At 42.2% G+C, this 23,112-nt stretch overlaps 1 protein-coding gene across 1 annotated transcript in view; it reads left to right on the top strand.

Moving 5' to 3' along the window:
• MED1 (mediator complex subunit 1) overlaps positions 1-22,848 on the top strand; it is a 360,443-nt gene extending 337,595 nt beyond the window's left edge. The window contains exon 17 of the mRNA XM_073608341.1: positions 17,917-22,848. Coding sequence (XP_073464442.1) covers positions 17,917-21,154 — 3,238 coding nt within the window. The 3' untranslated portion in view covers positions 21,155-22,848. The remainder of the gene's footprint in view (positions 1-17,916) is intronic.
• Positions 22,849-23,112: the final 264 nt, after the last annotated feature.

Here is a 23,112-nt window from a genome sequence, read left to right as displayed (position 1 = left end):
GTTAACACTAGGGGGCGATCGAGGGGTTAATGTATGACCTAAGGAGGTGATTCTAACTGTGGGGGGAGGGGACTGACTGGGGGAGGTGACCGATCGGTGTCCCTATGTACAAGGGACACGCCATCGGTCTCCTCTCCTCTCTGACAGGACGTGGATCTGTGTTTACATGCACAGATCCACGGTCCTGCTCTGTTACCCGGCAATAGCTGAACTCCGTGGAGAAGTTCTCAGTTTAACCATTTAAAGACTAAATCTTTTCTGACACTTGTTGCTTACAAGTAAAAATCCTGTATTTTCTGCTAGAAAATCACTTAGAACCCCCAAACATTATATATATTTTTTCTAGCAGAGACCCTAGGGAATAAAATAGCGGTCGTTGCAATATTTTATGTCACACGGTATTTGCGCAGCGGTCTTTCAAACAAAATTTTTTTTGAAAAAATACACTAATGAAATAAAAAAAAAAAAAAGCAGTAAAGTTAGCCCATTTTTTTTCGTCCAAAAGTTTTGATTACCTGTTTTTGTGTATTTAATATTTAAGATAGTTATTTTTTTTTTTAATCTAAATTATACATACAAGTGAACTGATTGGAGGTTTGTTTTGTTTAATAAATGTTTAAATATAAAACATTTTCTGTATCACTTATTACTTAAGGCTGCTTTCACACTGGAGCGGGCATGCGTTGACGATAAAACGCTGTTAGTTTTAGCGGTGCTTTACCATCATTTTAGCGGTGCTATTCGGCTGCTAGCGGGGCGCTTATAACCCAGCTAGCGGCCGAAGAAGGGGTTAAATGCGCCCCTGAAGCGCTGCTGCCGAAACGCTTTGCAGGCGCTTCGGCAGCGGTGCGCATTCATTTCAATGGGCAGGAGTGGTGGAGGAGCGGTATACACCGCTCCAAAGATGCCGCTTGCAGGACTTTTTTTTAACATCCTGCCAGCGCATCGCCTCAGTGTGAAAGCACTCGAGCTTTCACATAGACTGCAGGGGAGCCGTTTTACAGGCGCTATTTTTAGCCCAAAAGCGCCTGAAAAACGCCCCAGTGTGAAAGGGGTCTAACTGTTAGATTTTATGCGATGAAGGGAAAAAAAAAAAAGAAATCGGCCTAATATATCGGCCCAAAAAAATCGACATCATATATCGGCCATCGGCCACTGCGATTTCTAAATATCGGCTTTGGCATCGGCCAGAGAAAAACCCATATCGGTCGACCTCTAATTGTAATGCTGCAACATAAAGCAAAAACTTTAGGAATGCACTGTATATGAAACCTTTAGAAATATACAGGTAGGTCTGTATAGAGTAATCATCTTTCTGGGTTTCCAGTGTTACTAAATCAATTAGAATTCACCCATAGCTTAATTTCAAGCAAACATACTGTGAGGCGGCTCTTTGTTATTGCAAGTATGTAATAGGGACAGGGAAAAGTGCATTTTATATGCATATGTATAGTGTATGTATATGGAAATTGGGTTAGATTTGTACAACTTTGTCTGAGGATTGAGGAGGTAATCCAGTGCAAAATTAAAAAAAAAGATTGAAAACTCACCACTCTGCTTTGCAGCCTGAGATGAAGATAGACACAGTTTTTGTTTTATCCAGCTGCATTTATGCAACTTATAACATCCAAGTAAAAGATAAAACAGCAACATGTCAGAAAAAAACAAAGAAACAGAATCGCTGTTGGAAGTTAGAAAAATGATCACCCCCTTGTGTCAGTATTTTGTTGAACCACCTTTTGCTTTAATTACAGCCTGTAGTCTGTTGGGATATGTCTCTGCTAACTGTGCACATCTAGACTTTGCAATATTTGCCCGCTCTTCTTTGCATAAATTATCAAGTTCAGTTAAATTTGATGGTGACTGTTTGTGGACTGCAGTCTTCAAGTCATTCCACCAAATTTCAATGGGGTTTAAGTCTGGACTCTGACTAGGCCATGCAAGGACATTCACCTTTTTCTCATTCAACCACTGTGTGCTCATTTTTGCTGTTTGCTTTGGGTCATTGTCATGCTGGAAGCTAAACGTTCTATCCATTGCCAACTTTCTGGCAGAAGGCAGCAGATTTTCCTCAAGAATCTGACGGTATTTTGCCCCATTCATTTTTCCTTCTATCCTGACCAGTGCTCCAGTTCTTGCTGCAAACACCCCCATAACATCATATTACTACCTCCATGCTTTTCTAGAGGAATGTTGTTATTTGGATGGTGAGCTATATTAGATTTACGCCAGACATATCGTTTGTTGTTGAGCCCAAATAATTCAGTTTTAATCTCCTCTGATTATAACACCTTTTTCCATGTGGCCTCAGAATCTTCAAGATGCGTTTTGGAAAAGCTCAGTCGTCGCTGCATGTGGCCTTTCTTGAGGAGTGGCTTTTTTGTTGAAACCCTTCGAGACAAGCCATATTTATTGAGAATTTGTGATATTGTTGTCACATGCACACAATGACCACTTTTTGTCATAAATTCCTGCTACTGCTTTAAACTTGCTGTAGGCCTCTTGGTAGCCTCTCTAAACATCCCGGGGGGGGGGGGGGGGGGATCTGTGTTGTACCAAACACTTCTTAATAATAGACTTCACTGTGCCTCTACGCATTTTTTTTGTGTCTACATCCTGACTTGTGCCTGTCCACAACTTTATCCCGGAGATCTTTTGACAGTGCCTTGCCATCCATAGTTGATTGTCTGCTTCATTTGCACAACCAGGTACTGAAATGCTCCAGGAAAGCCCTTTTCATACTGAGCTAATATAAATGACCACAGATGATTATGGGTTGAATGGCACACTTTGTGAGAAGGTGATTAGCTACACCTGATTGAATTTACAAGTCATTTTTTAGGATGGGGGTGATCATTTTTTCCGACTCAGTGATTCCGTTTTAAACTAATTTAAATTTTTTCTGACATGTTGATGTTATATCTTTCAGTTGGATGTTATACGTTGTACAGCTAGATAAATCCAAAACCGCATCTGTCTTCATTTCAGGCTACAAAGCAAAAAAAATGTGATTATTTAAAAAGGTGGGGGGGGGGGGGTGATTCTTTCCTATACCCACTGTATCTTTACTATTTGGCAGATCAACTAAATCACTTAAGTGCAATGGAGTGCACCCAAAGCCCCTCATAGTGTGGAGGCACATTTAGTGAGTGTAATAAAAATCAACCAATTACTCATTTATTTAGATGCCCCAGTACAACAGTTACACAGGGCACACATGCCTATCATGAAATTGGCCAGGTCAGTCTGGAGGGAGGTCACAAAATTGTCCTTTTACACCAATATCCCATCACAACTAGTTCTGTGGGAATCTGATGCTTTCACAACTTAAATCCTTTCCAGACTATGGCAACAAAATTGCTTGGTAACCCTCTCTGACGTACTTTATATAACAGTGATACTTTAGATTCCTTTGAACAGTTACAAAGTATGACCTCCCCAGAGGGTACTTCTGGGTACCTGTGACTGGGACTTGCCTTGAATATTCAGTTTGAGAATCAATACACTCACATCTCTACTTATCCTCTCAATGAAATGCTTAGATCCCAAGGTCCTAGGGATTTGGTTTCCATCCTACATTCCCTTGTGCTAAACAAGACATTGGGTAAAACACCTCTAGTGATACAGTCCAGTGTGCCGCCTATGTCCTACAAAGACTTGGTGTGTTCTTCCCATTTATCGGTCTTCCTGACTCTGAATAATGAACCTATTCAATTATATATTTTTCACTAGATATGTTTAACTCCATCCTATCAGCATGCAGCTGGTCATGTTTCCACCTCAAATTGCATGAGATGGGCACAACCTCTAATCTGGGCTTGCCCAGATGTGTCTGTCTATTGAAAAAAAGTAGCTAATTTACTTAACTCCTTAGTTTCTATTGCTGAACACTTCACTCTTGAAATTTGCCTTCTTGGCACCATGGATGAAGAAATTTGGCCAAGGTACACTACAATCTTTCTAAAAGAATCATTGTTTATGGCACGCAAAATGATAGCACTTAAATAGATGCAACGCACTGCTTCTACACCCAGTGGATAGCAGCAGTTAATCAAATAACCCCTTATGAAAGATTGTGTAATATGATAAAAACTGACTAGGATGTGAGCTGGACCATATAGGCAGACCGAGAGCTCCATGATTATCCGCTCCTTTCTCCTATTTCAAGGATCCTATCCTGTGGTTTAGAGATGGCCTCAGCAACCTTGTCTATTCTGGATCCCTCGGTGCTATTGTTGGCAAAAGTTAAAGGGAAGCCGCCACGGGACCCGAAGCCACAGAGATCCAGGAAGGGGCGAGTCACGTGTTCCCTGGGTGCCATTTTGCCTCCTTTTTGCATAACGACAGCACCTCGTTCACTGCAGATGGAGACCAACATCTACAGTATGAGCCCTCTCCAGGGACAGGCTCCCCGCTACTAGCTGCTGCTCCTGATACTTCCCCAGCAGCAGATCAGGATCCAGCTGCGATCACTAAGCCCATTCTGGATGCCATAGAGGGCTGTAAGACAGTGCTTATGCTGCGCATTGACCAACTGGCTTGCTGCGCATTGACCAACTGGCTTCAGAGTGCATACTGATCCACCATGATCTGGATAAGATCAGAGGGTGCCTCACAGAGGCTGTAGATCACATCAGCTCAGTGGAAGATTACCAGTGCTCTCAAACGGCGCAATTATCTGGCCTGCAGACGCTGGTTAGTTTGCTGGTGAGCAAGGTGGAGGATGCGGAGAACCGGCAGAGCAGGAACAACATCAGGGTAATAGGTTTGCCAGAGGTGGGTGGAAGGCTGGCGTCCGGCCATCTTTGCAAAGACCTTTCAACAGTTGCTGGACATGCCAGATATGCCTCCCTCATATGTTGTGGAGTGGGCTCACAGGGTCCCGACTGCCAATCGCCCCTCTGGTGATTCCCCCTAGACCCTTTCTGGTACTCTTCTTAAATTTATATGACAATCGTTGATCCTTCACCGAGGTCTGATGGAAGCTGCGTGAGAAAGGCATAACCTATAGTATGCTCTATCCAAGTCGGCTCCAAGTGCCCTATTAGGATACCGCAAGGTTCTTTTTACCGCAAGGTTCTTTTCTTTTCTTTCATTTTAATGGTAGGTTTAATTTAACAGTGAGAGACAGAATAACAACAAAAAAATCCAGAAAAACACGTTTCAAAAAAGTTATAAATTGATTTGCAAATTAATGAGTGAAATAAGTATTTGATCCCCTATCAATCAGCAAGATTTCTGGCTCCCAGGTGTCCCGTGGGAGTCTATGCCCGGAAGTGGGTGCAGATACCTGTCTAAGACACCCCTTTCCCCCCTGAAAGGTGCCAAATGTGACACCGGAGGGGGGGAGGGTTCCGAAAAGCGGAGGTTCAATTTTTGTGTGAACCTCCGCTTTAAACTAGAAGAAAAGCTGTTTAACCTTAAACTGCGTAGAGGGTTCTTTACTGTAAGAGCAGTAAGGATGTGGAATTCTCTTCCACAAGCAGTGGTTTCAGCAGGGAGCATAGATAATTTCAAAAACTATTAGATAGGCACCTAAACGACCACAACATACAGGGATATACAATGTAAAATTGACATAAAACACACACACAGGTTGGACTTGTGTCTTTTTTCAACCTTACCAACTATGTAACTATGTAATTTATAACCTTTTTGAAATGTGTTTTCTGGATTTTTTTTGTTGTTATTCTGTCTCTCACTGGTAAAATAAACCTACCATTAAAATTATAGACTAATCATTTCTTTGTCAGTGGGAAAACGTTCAAAATCAGCAGGGGATCAAATACTTTTTTACCTCGCTGTAACGTGCTTGTTTTTTTTAACCTTTGCTGATTTAACCTTAACCTAACTTTTATCCGTGTATTTTTTTTTTACGTTTACATTAAATACTACGAGGCATTTTTTTGTTGTCTATTGCCTTTGGTGATTGGTGGAATGTAAACGGATCATTACCCTTGGGAGGAAGTGTGGGATCTTTATGAGGACTTTGCATAGATGCTTACAGCCACCATCCATATCTTGCTAGTTAAATTGATATAGCGGTGATTGTGCACTGCTTGAGGGTGTTGGTCGATCAATATTTGTAACACACGGTGCATTTGGGTGTGATTGATATATATATATATATATATATATATATATATATATATATATATATATATATATATATATATATATATATATATATATAAACAATTTAACACTATATGAGTAGTTCTTTCCACTAATCATCCTTCAGGACAGCCACCTGAGAGACCTTGGCTCCTCCCCTCTGTAGAAAACACCGCGCCAGCCATCTTTAAATTTCCTCCTCCCCTGCTGGCTCCTCAGTTATTTGTGTTTCCTCCAGAGGGGAGACACCAGCTGAAACCAAGCCAGGAGAGCCAGGGAGGCTCAGGCAGAAAGTCCTGAAAGGGAGTAGAGGACAGGCCAGGGAACTTACCTGGTGAAGATCGCCACCCTCACATCCCTGATGGCAGGTATAGGTCAGGGGGCTCCGTTTTCACTACCGAGTGCTGTAGAGGAGAAGTGCAGGCCCAGTCAGCGGTTCCGGACCTGCAGCAGCAGCGTTGCAAGCGCAGCAATGGAGCAACCACGCCGGGCTCTGGGATCGCACGGAAGCCGGGTGGCGGGTGACGTCACGTCACGTCCGGAGGAAGGGGCGGCCACTTCTGTTTGTCCCGTGGCTTCCGATTCTGACTGCGGGACGCTGAAAAGGAGCCAGGCATGGGCTGGAGAGGGGCTGCAATTGCTGTGGAGACATCACAAGCTCCGGTGGCAGCATCAAGATCTCAGAGGCAGAAGGAAGGGACCTGACTGCTCCAGCTGAGGCCAGCTCCAGCCACGCTAAGGTGTAAGGCAAGCCCGCATGAAAAAGGCAGCGCACCTGCACTTAACTGCAGGGGGATGTTTAATTTTTTTGTATCTTTCAGGACAAAACAGACAAACCCAGATCCCATTTACAGGGGACTTGCTGTTTGGACCAGGGCTGGATAAAGTACTGAATAGCTTGGCGGACAAGAAAAAAGCATTTCCGCTGAAGCGTAAACCAGCCTGGGGACAGTCACAGCAAAATAAAAAGAGACAAAGGGGGGACACAAGATCCCACTTTCGAGCACCCAAGGCAGAAAACCAAAAAAGACCTTGGGTACAGAGAGGAAAGGGCAAAGGAGGGGCAATTTTTCGTCCTCCTGAGCAAGGCCGCAACAAGCAATAACAAACCAGTCACGGTGGGGGGAAGACTGGGGGTCTTCCTCCCACAATGGAAAAAGATATCCTCCAACCAGTTCATATTGAGAACGGTAGGGAGCGGGTATTACTAATGCCGCGTACACATGGTCGGAATTTCCGACAACAAATGTTCGATGTGAGCTTGTTGTCGTAAATTCCGACCGTGTGTAGGCTCCATCGGACATTTGTTGGAATTTCCAAGAACAAAAATTTGAGAGCTGGATCTCAAATTTTCTGACAACAAAATCCGTTCGTAAATTCCGATTGTGTGTACACAATTCCGACGCACAAAATTCCACGCATGCTCAGAATCAAGCACAAGAGCCTCACTGGCTATTGAAATTTTTTTCTTGGCTCGTCATATGTGTTGTACGTCAACTCGTTCTCGGCGATCGGAATTTCCGACAACATTAGTGCGACCGTGTGTATGCAAGACAAGTTTGAGCCAACATCTGTCTGAAATAAATCCAGGATTTTGATGTCGGAATGTCCGATCGTCTGTTCGCGGCATTAGAGTTCTCAAGATCACCCCCAAACAGGTTTTACATCACCAAACTCCCGAAAAACAAAGAAAAGGCTAGAGGATTAATGAAAGCCATAAAAGAACACAGAGAACCAAAAGTCATAACCAAAGTACCAATAGAAGAAAGAGGTCAGAGCTTCTACTCCCACATATTTGGGATACAAAAACCCTTGGGAAAAGTCAGGCCGATACTCAACCTCAAACCTCTAAATCTATCTATAATCTACAAATGATTCAGGATGGACGTCATTTTTTCAGTAAAGGCTCTATTTCCTCCAAACTGCTATATGGCTTCCCCGGATCTAAAGGATGCGTACTTACACATCCTGATAGCACGAAGTTACCAAAATTTTCTGAGATTAGCAATAAGAACAGAGAAAGAAACCGTGCACCTTCAATTTCGGGGCCTTTCCTCTTTGTCCCAAACTTTTACAAAAATTTTGTCGAAAGCCCTGACGACACTTCGAATCAAGGGCATATCCATCATTGCCTGTCTAGATGATCTACTACTCTTTGCAACTTCTCCCGTGAAATTACTAGAGAACCTGAAGTACACACAGACCTTCCTAGAAAATCTAGGTTGGTTGGTGAACATAGAAAAATCCAACCCAAACCCCACTCAGCAAATAACATACTTGGGGTACATCCTAGACTCAACAAAAAGTGTTTCTACCCAGAGAGAAGGTACAAAAAATTCTAGAAGCGATGAAAGCTTTGCAGGCCTATCAACCATGCTCAATAAGACGAATAATGTCAACATTAGGATTACCAACCTCTGCAATCCTGGCAGTACAATGGGGCGGATTTACATTTTCGGACCCTACAGATGTTCATCTTAAAAATATGGACAAGAGTCCTTAGACACACAAGTTCTGATACCAGCACAAGTAAAAAGATCCCTGTAGTCGTGGAGGAGATCAGAAAATTTAAACAGAGGACGGATGTGGGTCCTACCAATCACCTTAATACCTTAATAATAACTACAGATGCAAGCGGAAGGCGTAGGTTGGGGAGCACATCTAGGCTCCCAGGTAACACAGGGAACTTGAAAAAAAGAAGAGATAAAAAGATCATCCAATTGGAAGGCGTTGAAGGCAGTACTTTTAGCACTTCGATCCTTCCAGAAATAACTGAGCGGTCATCGCTTACAGGTCAGGTCCGACAATTCATCAGTAATCGCCTACATCAACAAACGGGGGAACAAGGAACAGAACCCTATGGACCTTAGCAGAGGAAATCCTAAACTGGGGAGAGGAAAACATAGTCTCCCTGTCACCTGTACACTTAAAAGGGGAACTGAACTGAGTGGCAGATTACCTCAGCAGAAAGAAATTGAGAGAAGGCGACTGGGTATTAAATCAGGAAGTGTTCAAACTGATCACGCAAAAATGGGGAACACCTCAGGTGGACTTATTTGCCTCAAAAGAAAGCTGGAAAGTTTGTGCCTTCTCCCTGAAAAGGGAAGAAGTGCTCGGGGTAGATGCTCTAGCACAGTGAACATTCAACAAATGCTATGCCTTTCCCCACCAGTGCTCCTACCAACAGTGCTATGAAAATTCCGTAGAGAGAACAGGTCACTGATTCTCATTGCACCACACTGGCCCAGGAGACCGTGGTTCTCTATTCTCAAAGAACTTGCTGCAGAACCCCCTTGGTTATTACCAATCCATGAGGATCTCCTCTCCCAGGGCCCAGTATGTTGTTCTCAAGTGGAAAGGTGGAACCTGGCCGCTTGGTTTCTGAGGAGCAGCTGCTGAAAGCAAAGGAATTCTCAAACCGCTTAATTGATACGCTGCTGAAAAGCAGGAAAATGGAAACTCGCACCATTTACCAGAGGGTATGGAAATGTTTTAACAGATGGTGTACAGAAAACTCCTTTAAGACACGGAGTTCAGTGGCGGTCTTAGAGTTCCTGCAGAGTGGAGCAGATAAGGGTGTGAGCCTCAGCACATTGAAAAGTCAGGTTTCAGCACTGTCCGTATATCGGGAAAGAAAGCTAGCATCCGATCCATGGGTAATTAGACTCTTTAAATCCTTGAGCAGGCAGAGACCAATACAAGGTCTGGCCTTCCCAAAATGGAACCTATAATTAGTACTATAAACTATGACAGCGGACCCTTTCGAACCACAGGAAAATTGCACTTTGAAAATGCTGACACTTAAAGCATTCCTTTTGGTGGCAGTTACTACAGCCAGAAGAGTCTGTGAGATATAGGTCCTATCAATTAGACCTCCTTTTTTTCAGTTTTTCCCGGATCGCATAATTTTTAAGATGGATCCAGCCTTTTTGCCTAAAGTGGCCTCAAAATTTCACAGAGGCCAAGATATTATTTTATCTTCTTTTTGTACAAATCCTTCCAGGGAATAAGAAATTAAGTTTCATATGTTAGACGTCAGGAGATGTGTCCTACATTATTCCGATGAAATGAAAACCTTTAGGAAGATGGATTCTTTATTTTAATTTCAGGGGCCAAGAAAGGGCACAAGGCCTCAAAGCGCACCATGGCCAGGTGGCTTAGAGAGGCTATTGGCCAGGCCTATACGTTGGAAGGTATGCAGATCCCAGAGGGTATCAGGGCACACTCTACGAGATCAGTGGCAGCGTTTCAGGCAGAGAGAGCTGGAGCAATGCCGAACAGATTTGTAAAGCGGCAACATGGTCCAGCTTCACCACTTTTGTAAAACACTACAGGGTGGACCTTTTGTCTGCAAAGGATCAGACCTTTGGACGCAAGATCTTACAAGCCAAAGTCCCGCCCTTATGGTAAGTGCTCGATTATCCTCTCAAGTGGCTATCCTGAAAGGCGATTAGGGGAAAAACAAAGTTACTTACTGGTAACGTTCTTTCCCGGAGTCTTTCAGGACAGCATCGGTACCCATCCAAATGTATAAAATACTTGAGATTTCCTTACAGGAAATTTGATGTAGTTTGACTATGTGTATCATATGTTCTTGTGTCTCCCCAGCGGACTGGAGGTGTTCTTTAAAAAAAACTGGCTGGCTCTGTGTTTCCTACAGATGGGAGAAGCCAAGGTCTCTCAGGTGGCTATCCTATGAGCTCCAGATCTTCAGAACCCAGGATTGGCAGTTGGAGACGTCAGCCTTATTGAGCCATATTGAGATCCATGAGAGTTTGCTGCACTTAAAGTGGTTGTAAACCCTTGCACACCATTTTTACCTACAGGTAAGCCTATAATAAGGCTTACCTGTAGGTATTGGAAATATCTCCTAAACCTGCATGGTTTAGGAGATATTTACTATATACTCTTGCCCTGACGTCATCAGTGCATGCGCACTAAAGAAAGGGCACGATTGTGCCGTTTCTATAGGGCCCGTGCCATGACCGTCGGTTCCCGCGTGCATGCGTGGGAGTGATGTCACACGACTCCGGCCGGTCACAGAGTCGTAGTCCACAGCCCCAGAAGGAAGAGGGGTGAAGATGGACGCAGCCACCAGCGGGGACATCCCAGGCTTCCCAACACAATGAGCTAGTATGCAATGCATACTATACAGTGCATACTATAGTATGCAGTGCATACTAGCCCATTATGTTTTCACTTTGCAGGGGAATGAAGAGGAAGTAAAACCCATCAGGGTTTACTTCCTCTTTAATTGAGCAGCCAGGACTTCTGTTGAGTTTTCAATCCAGCTGACTGGAGCACAAAAGGAGTATCCATAGACTTTTCTACTGTGGACTTTTTTCACTTCTGTTTAGGGAATGAAATAATTTTGTTCCTGGATTGACACTAATAATTAATGTGATATACAGAGGAACACTAATGCTGTTCTTTTTTTAGTTTTGTTTGGATTGCACTTTATTTTGAATGTCAACATATTAGACACTGTATAGCGCTGCACAGTTTGTTTTATTTGATATTGCAAGGATTTAGTATATTGCCTTTCTTGCAAGCATCTATAGATTATTGTGGTGTTTAGTGCTGTATTATTTTGACGCTTGAATATTAGAGATTTTCAAGTACCGTAGTTTCGCCCGATCCACGGGTGTACGCAATTTTAAAGCGTGCCATGTTTTCTATCTATTTAACCAAAGCTCCTTCATCTTTTTTTTATTTTAACAAAAAATTGGGTGTTATATAGTGTTTGTGTGCAAAAAAATTCATTAAAGTGTATTTTTTCCCAAAATATTGCAATTTAAAAACAGCTGCACAAATAGCGTGTAAAAAAAAAATCACCCACCATTTTATTCTCTAGGGTCTCAAAAAAAAACAATGTTTGGGGTTCTAAATAATTTTTTAACAAAAAAAATACAGAATTTTACACGTAGGAGAGAAATGTCAGAATTGGCCTGGGTGGGAACTAGTTAACAAAAAGTAGGGGAGGAGTAGCTTCAAGGGAATAGCATTGCTCTATTTATCAGGAGGGGAGGGACGGGGAGAAGATCTTGTTCTCACACAGCAGACTTAGGAACTGACAGGAAGAGAGAGTGGGGGAGATGGAGAGAACCACAGGAGAGAGCTGGAATGATGGAGGCACGTAAACTGACCACACATTCATGGCTCAGCAGCCATGATAAACATGGTCAGCTCAAAGAGGGAAAGACAGGAACAGGCAGGATCAACCAGGTACTGTAAAAGATAGAAAGGGACAATTGACATGGCAAAAGCACTATGCTATAGCCCCTGCCTTAAGGGGACAGGAGCATCTTTTTTTTTTTTTTTTTTTTAGGGTTACAACCTCTTTAAGATATATGTTTGTGTATGATAGAGAGGCTTAGGTGCTCACATATCACTGGGGGTGGGAAGGGTGTAGTACTCTGTAGCTGAGCTGTTATTGGGTGCTGGTCTTTTACCCCTCCCACTGAATTCAGGGAGAGAAAGAACAGTAGTAAGCTTTGCAGGGGAGGGCTGTATTGTGATCCAGACCTCTGCTTCACTTACTACCAACCCCAGAACTTTGCATCACTTACTACTTACTTCTGGACTGAAGATCACTTAGTATCTAAACTTTGCATTACTTACTACTGATCCCTGAACTCTGCGTCTCCTGCTACTGACCTCTGTATTCTATATCACTTACTACTGACCCTTTAACAGGTGCCTCGGTATCTAATGTTGGGCCTTAGCCCATCCAATGTATTTCAGCAGATATTTTGCTTGAAATACCCTATTCAGATGTGCTTTTCAAGCTCTTTTGAATAAGCAAAAAGAAATGGGCAACGTTGAGGACCGTAGATGCAGTGGTCGGCAAAGAAAACTTAATGCAGCAGATAAAATACATCATGCATACTTCCCTTCGACATTAGCACTGCTGTACATCTTCTGATTTTGAAGGGAAGTGCACTGTACATACAATATTAGTGTGTTTTCTTGAAGTAAATAGTTGAGTTAATGCTAGAATTTAATAAATCTTAAAATAGATAAAAACATAAAAATTAATGGTGTCAAAGCCCAGCTAGGAAGTTTTTAAAAATACCGTATTTATCGGCGTATAACACGCACCCCAAGTTTAGGAGGGAATTTTAAGGAAAAAAACTTTTAGGAGTAAAGTTTAAGGAAGAAAAACTTACATTAAAATGCCCATCAATGCAGCGTTATCGGTGTCCGTTTGTAGCCTTGTCAGTGTCAGTGCAGCCTTGTCAGTGCAGCTTTGCCCCAGTGCAGAATTGTCAGTGCAGCCTTGCCCCAGTGTCGATTGCAGCCTTGTCAGTGCAGCTTTGCCCCAGTGCAGCCATGTCAGTGCAGCCTTGCCCCAGTGCAGCCTTGTGTGATCGCCGTGATCCCTGCCGACATACACAGCCGTGTGTAAATTCAAATATGGCGCCGAGACTGCAGGGACTCGGCGGAGCCGAGATACACATACCCTAGAGTCCTCGGCTTTTCTCGGCGCCGCTTACAGTCCCGCCCTATGATGGACATCACACAGGTCCAATGACGGGACTGGGCGGGACTGTAATCGGCACAGAGAAAAGCCGAGGACTCTCGGGTATGTGTATCTCGGCTCCGCCGAGTCCCTGCAGTCTTGGCGCCATATTTGAATTTACACACGGCTGTGTATGTCGGCGGCAATCGCCACAATCGCTCCGATCACACAAAATTGGCGGGGATCGGCCTATAACACGCACCCACGATTTTCCCCTGATTTTCAGGGGGAAAAAGTGCGTGTTATATGCCGATAAATACGGTAATTGCTTTTTGTCCCCTTGGTTGGATACGCCGGGGCTATCCCCAGTTGATTTAATCTTGGATAGACTACTGTGAACTAACCTCTGCTCCGCACATTTCTTCGCTGCTATTTTCTCTTGGATTACCATTGTAGGCTCATGGTGTAGTGTCAGAGTTTGGGATTTGTCAATGTGTGATGGTGTGACATTGTTGAAAGACAGAGCTTCGTTATGGTTATATATGGTTATATACAGTCATGGCCAAAAATATTGGCAACCCTGCATTTCTGTCAGATAATGCACCACTTTGCCCAGAAAATTGTTGCAATTACAAATGTTTAGGCATTATTTCTTTTGTTTGTATTGGACACAAAAAACTGTAGAAAGGAAAAGCCAAATCTGACACATTCCACGCCAAACTCCAAAAATGGACTGGCCAAAATTATTGGCACCTTCTCAAAATTGTAAGAAATATTTGCATTCCAAGTTTGGGATGCTCCTGTAATTTGTAATGAAAGTCATCTGTATCAACAGGTGCTGACAATATGGAAATCACACTAGCAACCAGCTAAAATGGTGTCAGCAATTCTGTTGTGTGTCTCTGTGTGCCACACGGAGCAGGTAGAAGACAGGTAGAAGACAGAGCAGCAAAAAATTGTCTCAGGAGTCGAGAACAAAAATTGTGAAAAAAGCATGTACAATCTTAAGGTTGCACGTCCATCCCCAGAAATCTTAATGTTCCTGTGTCCACTGTGCACAACATTGTCAAGAAGTTTACAGCCCATGGCACTGTAGCAAATCCGCAGCATATGCTGTGGACGGATGAAACAAAATTACAGCTTTTTGGTAAAGTCCATCACTCTACTGTTTGCAGAAAAAGAAATTAGGCCTTTAAAGAAAAAAAATACAGTCCCCACAGTCAAACATGTTGGAGGTTCACTGATGTTTTGTTGCTGCTTTGCTGCTTCAGGCACTGGATGTCTTGACCGTGTGCATGGAATTATGAAATCTGAAGACTACCAAAGAATTCTGGGGTGAAATGTAGAGCCTAGTGTCAGAAAGTTGGGTCTCCGTCAGAGGTCATGGGTCTTACAGCAGGACAGTGCCCCAAAGCACCCAGAAATTGTTTAAGACAAAGTGCTGGAGAATAATGAACTGGCCAGCAATGTGTCCAGATCTAAATCCCATGGAGCACCTGTGGAGAGATTTCAAAACAGTAGTTGGGAAAAGGAACAGGCTGCACTTCATTTGTTTATTACAAGCCGCTGTTTCAACTTCCCCCCACCTTTTGACTTTTACAAATGTAATGATGGTACGGCAACTGACAGAACTGCTTTCATATATATCATCTACAGGAATCACTTTATAAACTTCATTGTTTTGGTTCCCAGTGATTTTTCATCCCAGGCTCCTGGATCGGCAGGTTCTACAGAGGCTTACCATACAGGGACTTCAGTTCTATCTTTCAGCATTGCTAATTTGTCCATTTACGATATATACCTTTATCTCCCAAGGTTATTCCATTATTCCCAGGAGTGGGTTTAGCTGGATTTAGCTTAATCAGTGTGCTGTATGGGGATATAGTACATGTATGCAGGGTTTTCCAGGTTGTGAATCTGTCCTTTTGCACTGTCACTTTCTCAGTGGTGGAGGTTGGTTTTTATTTTTTATTATGTGGGTGGAAATTTCTTTTTGATACATTTTGCAATAAATTGTTTTTATTTATAATTATAGCCAGTGTGTTCCTCATTGATTGACCCTGTCCTGTGACCCCCTGGTCTATCTTGTTTTTTTCATATATATGTATGTATATATAAGAAAGTAGTATAGGAAGAAAACAGTCCAATTCCTGTAATGATTGGATACTAAGAACAGCGCCAATTTTAAAATAGAGCAAATATTGTGTGGCCAATACCACATCAGAACAGTCTTTGTGTGTAGAGATAATGAAGCAAAACAGTTCAAAATAGAATAGGTGATTGTAAACGATTGTCCAAGTGTCCACCTTCCACCAAACTCTCCTATTTTTCACCACGTGAAGCACACTCCCCCAGGGGGTTAAACTCACCAGAAACCTCTAATAAACCAGCCTTAAGGAAAGTGGTCCTCAACCAATTAGATCTGTATCATCATCATCGACAGAGTTTCAGAGGTACAAGGGCTCCAAAGAATGTCATAAACTTCGACTACAACAGAGGGCGTGACCACACAACGTCAAGACGAAAATATACTCCCCCCGTCAAGTGCACCGGCCAGTCTTATGCCAGCCGAGGTGGATGACACCATACCAGCTATAGATGCCGATGGCCCAATACACACAGGGAGATGGAAGCATACAAAATAATACATAAACATAGCTCAAATTTACCGAATAGAACCATTAAAACAGACAATGAGCTATATGCACTCTAAATCATCAAGAAGCTTCTTTATTGAACCAAACATATATAAACAGGTGACAAAATAAAAATATGGCGTCAAAAATAGAACCAGCATTAGTGAGAACACAGTATAAGTTCACATATCTCATAAACCCGATAGTGGAAAACCATATACTGTATATAAATACTGTGTATATGAAAATGTGCATATTAAAAACATGTGCACAATCCTTAAGTAATATTAATATAAAGAAGTATAGTCCCTATACATCATTTCTTATATTTTGTTTTTTTTAAACAGCTGCATAGCACTATTCTTTTACACTATAAAGTGAATTAGAAAGTTTTAACTGTTGTTTGTACTGCTAGAGGATAGTGGGACTTAACTGGCGCTGAGTGGTGTATTATAGGCTGTGAATATACACCTTTTTATCCATGTATGTATATATATATATATATATATTTGCACACCACGCGCACACACACTATAGTATACATGTATTCTGAATAATTTAAGTGAGTGTTATCAATTACTTAAAACTAAATAAGTTCAAGGGTTAATGGATTGTCTATGTTCCAATCTACTTTGTGAGATTGTCAGGTACAGCTGCTGGATATTAAGAGTCTTCACCATTTGATTCCCCTAGCCTAGGCTATCTGCATTTAAGATTCTAATTGAATAAATGGTCCATACCCTACTTCCAGCTCCCTTGCATATACACCATTGTGCTATATATATTCTTTGATCTACTTGTTTAGGCACAACCACTTTGTCAGCACAGGCGATTTTGCCAATGTTATATGCTAAGTGAGCTTTGTGCCACTTATGAACAGCAGCTATCTACAGTGGAACCTTGAATTACAAGCATAATCCGTTCCAGGAGAATGCTCGTAATCCAAAGTACTCGCATATCAAAGCGAGTTTCCCTATTGAAGTCAATGGAAACTAAAATAATTTGTTCCGCATTGACTTCAATGGCATGCAATACCGCATGCAGCCAGAAGTGGGGGGGGCGCCGGAGAGCCTCAGAAACAGCCGGAAAGGCCCGAGGACACCTCGGCAAACCTCGAAGTTTGCCTTGGTCAGCCGAGCTGTCCTCGGGCCTTTCAGTGCACTTCCAAACGGCGGCGATCGTCGCCGCTCAGCTCCTGCACCCCCCCACCTTAGGCCAAACGCGGTACTGCAACGCTTTGGCCTAAATCATGCTCGTTTTGTGAGATTTTTAAAAATACGATTTTTAAAAATACAGTGCTCGTATTGCGAAGCGCTTGTTAATCGCGTTACTCGCAATCCGAGGTTCCACTGTATATCATATTCTATATCATATTGTGTTGACGCACAAGTTTAATACATAGTGTGGGTATTTTGATTTTATTGAATTTGCCAATGTTCTGCTAGATGTTAAACTGGACCAACAACTATGACATACCATTGTGGATTAGGAAGAAGAATACCTGACAAAAGTGTGTCATATTGTGTAAAATTTATATGTTTAGTGTAGATATTTCAAAAGCAAAATGCTTTTTGAGCAATTTTGAAGTGTTAAGAAATATAGTTTTTCAGTAAATAGGGCAATGTACTCATTTGTCTCTTATAATTTCTATTGTTGTACATATTGCAAACTCAAGCCTTTTGTTTTCTTTTTCTTGTGACATAGGTGCATGTCTATTCCCGTCACCATGAGGGCTATTCGCAGGAAAGCAGAGACCATTCAGGCTGACACACCAGCTTTGTCTCTTATTGCAGAGACTGTGGAAGACATGGTGAAAAAGAATCTGCCTCCAGCCAGTAGTCCAGGCTATGGCATGACCACAGGTTCAACTGCCTTAAGTGGTATTACAACTCCAACAAGCTCATATTCCTCAGGACCAATCACTGCTCTCTTTAACATGGGAATTAAAGAGCGACATGACTCAACTGGCCATGGAGAAGACTTTACCAAAGTATCTCAAAATCCCATCCTAACCAGTCTGCTTCAGATAACAGGAAATGTGGGAGGAAGTCTTGGTTCAAGTCCAACACCTCCCCATCATACTCCACCACCTGTTTCTTCACCCGCAAGTAATACAAAGAACCATCCTATGCTTATGAACTTATTAAAGGACAACCCAACACAAGATTTCTCCACTTTGTATGGTAGTAGCCCTCTTGAAAGGCAGAATTCTTCTGGGTCTCCTCGCACAGAATTAGGTCCATCATGTACTGGAAAGCCCAAAAAAAAGAGGCTGAGGACAGGTGCAGAAAAGATGAAAAATCAGACTGAAGATGATTTCCAAAGAGAGCTTCTCGATATGGATGTTGACTCACAAAACCCAATTTTTGATGTAAGCATGACGGGTGATGCACTGGACACACCTCACATCACACCAGCGCCTAGCCAATGTGGTACTCCATCGACAGTCTATCAGCAGCCTATGACTCATACCCAGCCTGGTATGCAAAGAATGGTTCGACTCCCAAGCACAGACACCATGATTCCAGATGTCACAGATATCTTGTCAGATATAGCAGAGGAAGCTTCCAAGCACCCAGGGACCGGGGAAGATTGTCCCAACCTCGGCACCCCTGTCAGAGACTCCTCTAGCTCTGGGCACTCTCAAAGCACCCTGTTTGACACAGATGTATTCCCAGTAGATGGTTCTGGTGGTGGAGATAACCCATACGCAGATGCTGCTGATCTAATTGCGGAGGCCAACGGAAGCCCCAACAGCGACTCTTCTAATAATTTTTTTAACAGTATGGACTTTAACCCAGAGTTATTGAACAGCCAGAGCGGTTTTACAGATGACTTCAATGAAGACAGCAGCCAGAGTGATGATCATGATTTTAAGGACTTTCCTGGCCAAGGGCTAGCATCACTGAGTGTAGTTTCAGGAATCCCTGTTGATGGGAGTGAAGGCAAGTATAAGGTAGAGTTAGGCGCTGAAACAGTAGATTTCAGCATCATTGGAGGAGGCAAAGGACTAGGTGGGGTAGATATTCTTGAAGCCCCTAGTAGGAGCCAAAGCCCTTTACTTGGAGAATTGCCAAAAGATAGGCCACAAAAGCAGAGGACTAAAGAGGGAAGCAATGGGGGAGCAGGAAGTATGAGTGGAATTCAGGGATCTGGGTTAGATACAAAATCTGGAAAACGCAGCAGAACACCTTCTAGTGATAGTAAAAGCAAAGATAAGCCGCCTAAACGCAAAAAAGCTGAGTCAGAAGGCAAATCACCTTCTCACATTGCCAGTCGTCCGTTTACCCCTCCAACCAGTTCTGGGGGTTCAAAATCTCCTGGGACATCCGGAAGATCCCAGACTCCTCCTGGAATGGCCACTCCTCCCATACCCAAAATCACCATTCAGATTCCCAAAGGCACAGTGAGTGTTGGTAAACCGTCTTCCCATAGTCAGTATTCAAGCAGTGGTTCAGGAAATTCTTCCAGTAGCAAAAGTCATCATAGCCACTCATTGTCATCATCCTCTTCATCCTCAGGAAAGATTAAAAACAGTAAGTCCGATGGGTCCTCTAGTTTGAAAATAGGTGGAGCTGGTGGAATATACTCTGGACAGACTGGATCAGGAAGTAGCCAGTCCAAAACTGGTTCTCAGTCCATCGGAAAGCAGGGCTCTTCCCCTATCACAAAGCATGGGCTAGGGAGTGGAACTAATAGTTCTGGAAGTAACAAGAATAAACCACAAGGAAAGCCATCTGTGTTAATGAACCCCTCACTGACCAAGCCAAACATCTCTCCCTCACACTCTAGGCCTTCTGGAGGTTCTGACAAGTTATCATCACCAATGAAACCAATGCCAAGCACTCCACCCTCTTCAAAAGCCAAATCACCAGTTGGCTCAGGCAGTTCTCATATGTCTAGTGGAAGTTCCAGTTCCGCTATGAAATCCTCAGGAGGTCTTGTATCTTCAGGATCTCTTTCACAAAAAACAAATTCATCATCTTCATCCTCTTCTTCCTCTTCTTCATCATCTTCATCCTCCTCATCATCATCTTTTTCAGGTGGCGCCAGTGTCTCTCAGAATCTTCATGGCAATTCCAAAGGGAAGTCTCCTAGTAGAAATAAGAAACCTTCACTTACTGCGGTCATAGACAAACTTAAACATGGGGTGGGGACTGGAGGCCCTGGTTCAGAGGATTCTATAGAGGGGGCTGGAGGGGGAGGCAACCCTGGGGCACCCGGCCATGGGATATCATCAAAACATGGACTTGCAGGAGGTGAATTCACAGGAAAAAGGGAGAAGAGTGAAAAAGACAAATCAAAAGTTTCAGCTTCTGGAGGATCTTCTGATCCTTCCAAGAAGGGAGATTCAAAGGGATTGGGGAGCACTGGTGTAGCTAAAATTATCATCAGCAAACATGATGGAGGATCACCTAGCATCAAGGCAAAGGTAACACTTCAGAAGCCAGGTGAAGGAAGTGGAGATAGTTTGAGGCCGCAGATCCCTAAGAGTTACGGCTCACCATTGATAAGTGGGTCAACCCCAAAGCATGAGCGCTGCTCTCCAAGCCATAACAAATCACCAGCATATACCCCGCAAACCCATGACAGTGAAAGTGAATCAGGGTCCTCCTCAATTGCTGAAAAATCTTATCAAAATAGCCCTAGCTCAGATGATGGAGGAGGCGGGAGCCGTGCTCAACCAGAGTACAGTGCTGAAAAACATAAAAAACACAAGAAAGAAAAGAAGAGGCTGAAAGACAAGGATAGGGATCGAGAAAAGAAAAAGACTTACAGCTTGAAGCCAGAGAACTGGTCAAAATCACCAGTTTCTTCTGACCAAACGCTGTCCATGGGTGGAGGCCCTCTGCTGTCTTCAGATAGAGCAGCACGGCCCAGTCCAACTTACCTAATGGGTGAAGATGATGATTTAATGGATGTGGCTCTGCTAGGGAACTGAACTTTGTATTATATCTTGAATGGGTGTGCTGGCTATGCGTGTTATTGTAAAATACATGTATGTTCTTTTTCTGCCTGCAGATACCTTGCAGTGGAATTCATTACTTGCCTCATTCGGTGGGGGCTAGGATTAGTCAACCATTTTATTTTTATTTTCCCCATTTTAAATATATGATAACTTATAAAATATCATAGAGTCTAGACATTAAATACATTTACCCCCTTTTTCCTTTTTTTTTTCCTTATAGCATGAGGAAACATACACCTATACTGCACAGGGAAAATAACCAATTGACTAGAAAAAACTGACATCAACAGGGTGGAAACCCTTCAGTGATGTCACTAATTATAAATATGATATTTAAGTGTTGCTCCAGTGGATAAAATGGGTTCGCCATTGTGTGCAGTTAGCAGATCCACTTTAAAGCCTTCAGTATTTTTAAAACAAATGCCCCAATTTATGGTGCAGATGTTAACTGTAACATTGTGAGTATGTGTCATACGAGTGTAAATATCTGTAATGATTTTAGACTGCTGACACAGTACATGTCTAAATATAAAAGACCTTTCTTCTAAATGGCTGCGTGTTTCGCACCAACTAATTCAGCTGTGATTAAAATGCCTTATTTTTTTTAAACATCCCACTCACATATTTGTATTCCTGTTTATTTGTAATAATTATATTTTAAGGCGTTTACATTTTATGTTCTGTACATTCCCTTCCTTTCCTGTGTGTAAATCTGATTTTATTCTTTTTTTTTTTTTTTTTTTTTTTTTTGTCATTCTACTCAAGGACATTTTGAAAAGAGTTCAGGAAATGTGTGGTATGAAAATAAAACCTTTGGTATTAAACTTGTTACAGTGAGATCTTATTTTTAAGTTGTACAGGTCCCCGTAGTAGATATTTTGCTGGTGATTTGATGGAAGGAATTTTAATAATGTCCTCAATTTGATTATGGTTCAGTTACAAATTGTTCTAGAAAGAGTTTTTTTTTTTTATTCAGGCAACTTGTACTGGTTTGTGATTTGTCTTTTGCAGCATTATGACTTTAAGTGCAGCACAAAAATATGGTATAGCCTACAGCAACAACCATATATATCTACATTCCTATTCTCTCATCTGCTTTAGATAACTGGGTTACAAGTAATTGTTTGCTCTGGGCAATACCTCCATATCACTAGTGTTTTTTCCAGCTTTCTCTGCGGTTTTAAGCCATATCTTCAGAGCCAATAGAGCTTTTTGGTGGTTCTTAGATTTAGCACAAAGTTACGCTCTTCATGGTAAATGTCAGGTGAGTTGAGGGCTTTGTAAGGTACTGTAGAACTCTTATATCCCAGGTTGATAAGTAAGCGATTAGCCCCCTGATATATACATGGTGTACAAGTACTAGCCAAATTTTTATTTAACCCTTTCAGTATTGGACCATGTTGAAATATAGACACTTAATCAGTTCATTATGTTGTCATGCTCTGTTGTTGGGGAGTTGGGTGAAGATATCGACCTCTGAACACGTTTGACAGGGGGCTACAACTGTTTAGTTAAACTTTCACTTTTCCCCACTTCACTTTAAAACAAATGTTTTGATCTGGAAAGATAAACCAATCAACCAGATCATGTTAATGTTACCTGATGCTTGAGAGTGCCTAGTAAAGTTTTTTCTTTTTTCCTGTAGTATAATTTTATGGGATTCGAATGGATGCCATAGGGGACCTAATATATATATATATATATATATATATATATATATATTATAGTTTTCCTACCTGCAAAATTAATTTGAGAATACTATAGTTACCATTAGGGTTGGTATAAATATATACATTTTCGTCCACTGAGACCTGCCATTATCTTTTTTTTTTTTTTTTTTTTTTTTTCAGATATATACAGTATGTGTGTGCATGTTTATGTGATATGAGAGTACAGAGTGAATTGGAGGTTTTCATTTTGGGGGGAGAATT

The sequence above is a fragment of the Aquarana catesbeiana genome, linkage group LG12 (genome assembly GCF_042186555.1).
Source record: "Aquarana catesbeiana isolate 2022-GZ linkage group LG12, ASM4218655v1, whole genome shotgun sequence".
NCBI classification, from domain to species: domain Eukaryota; kingdom Metazoa; phylum Chordata; class Amphibia; order Anura; family Ranidae; genus Aquarana; species Aquarana catesbeiana.
The sequence above is the reverse complement of the archived record's forward strand: the minus strand, read 5'-3'. Positions and strand labels throughout refer to the sequence as shown.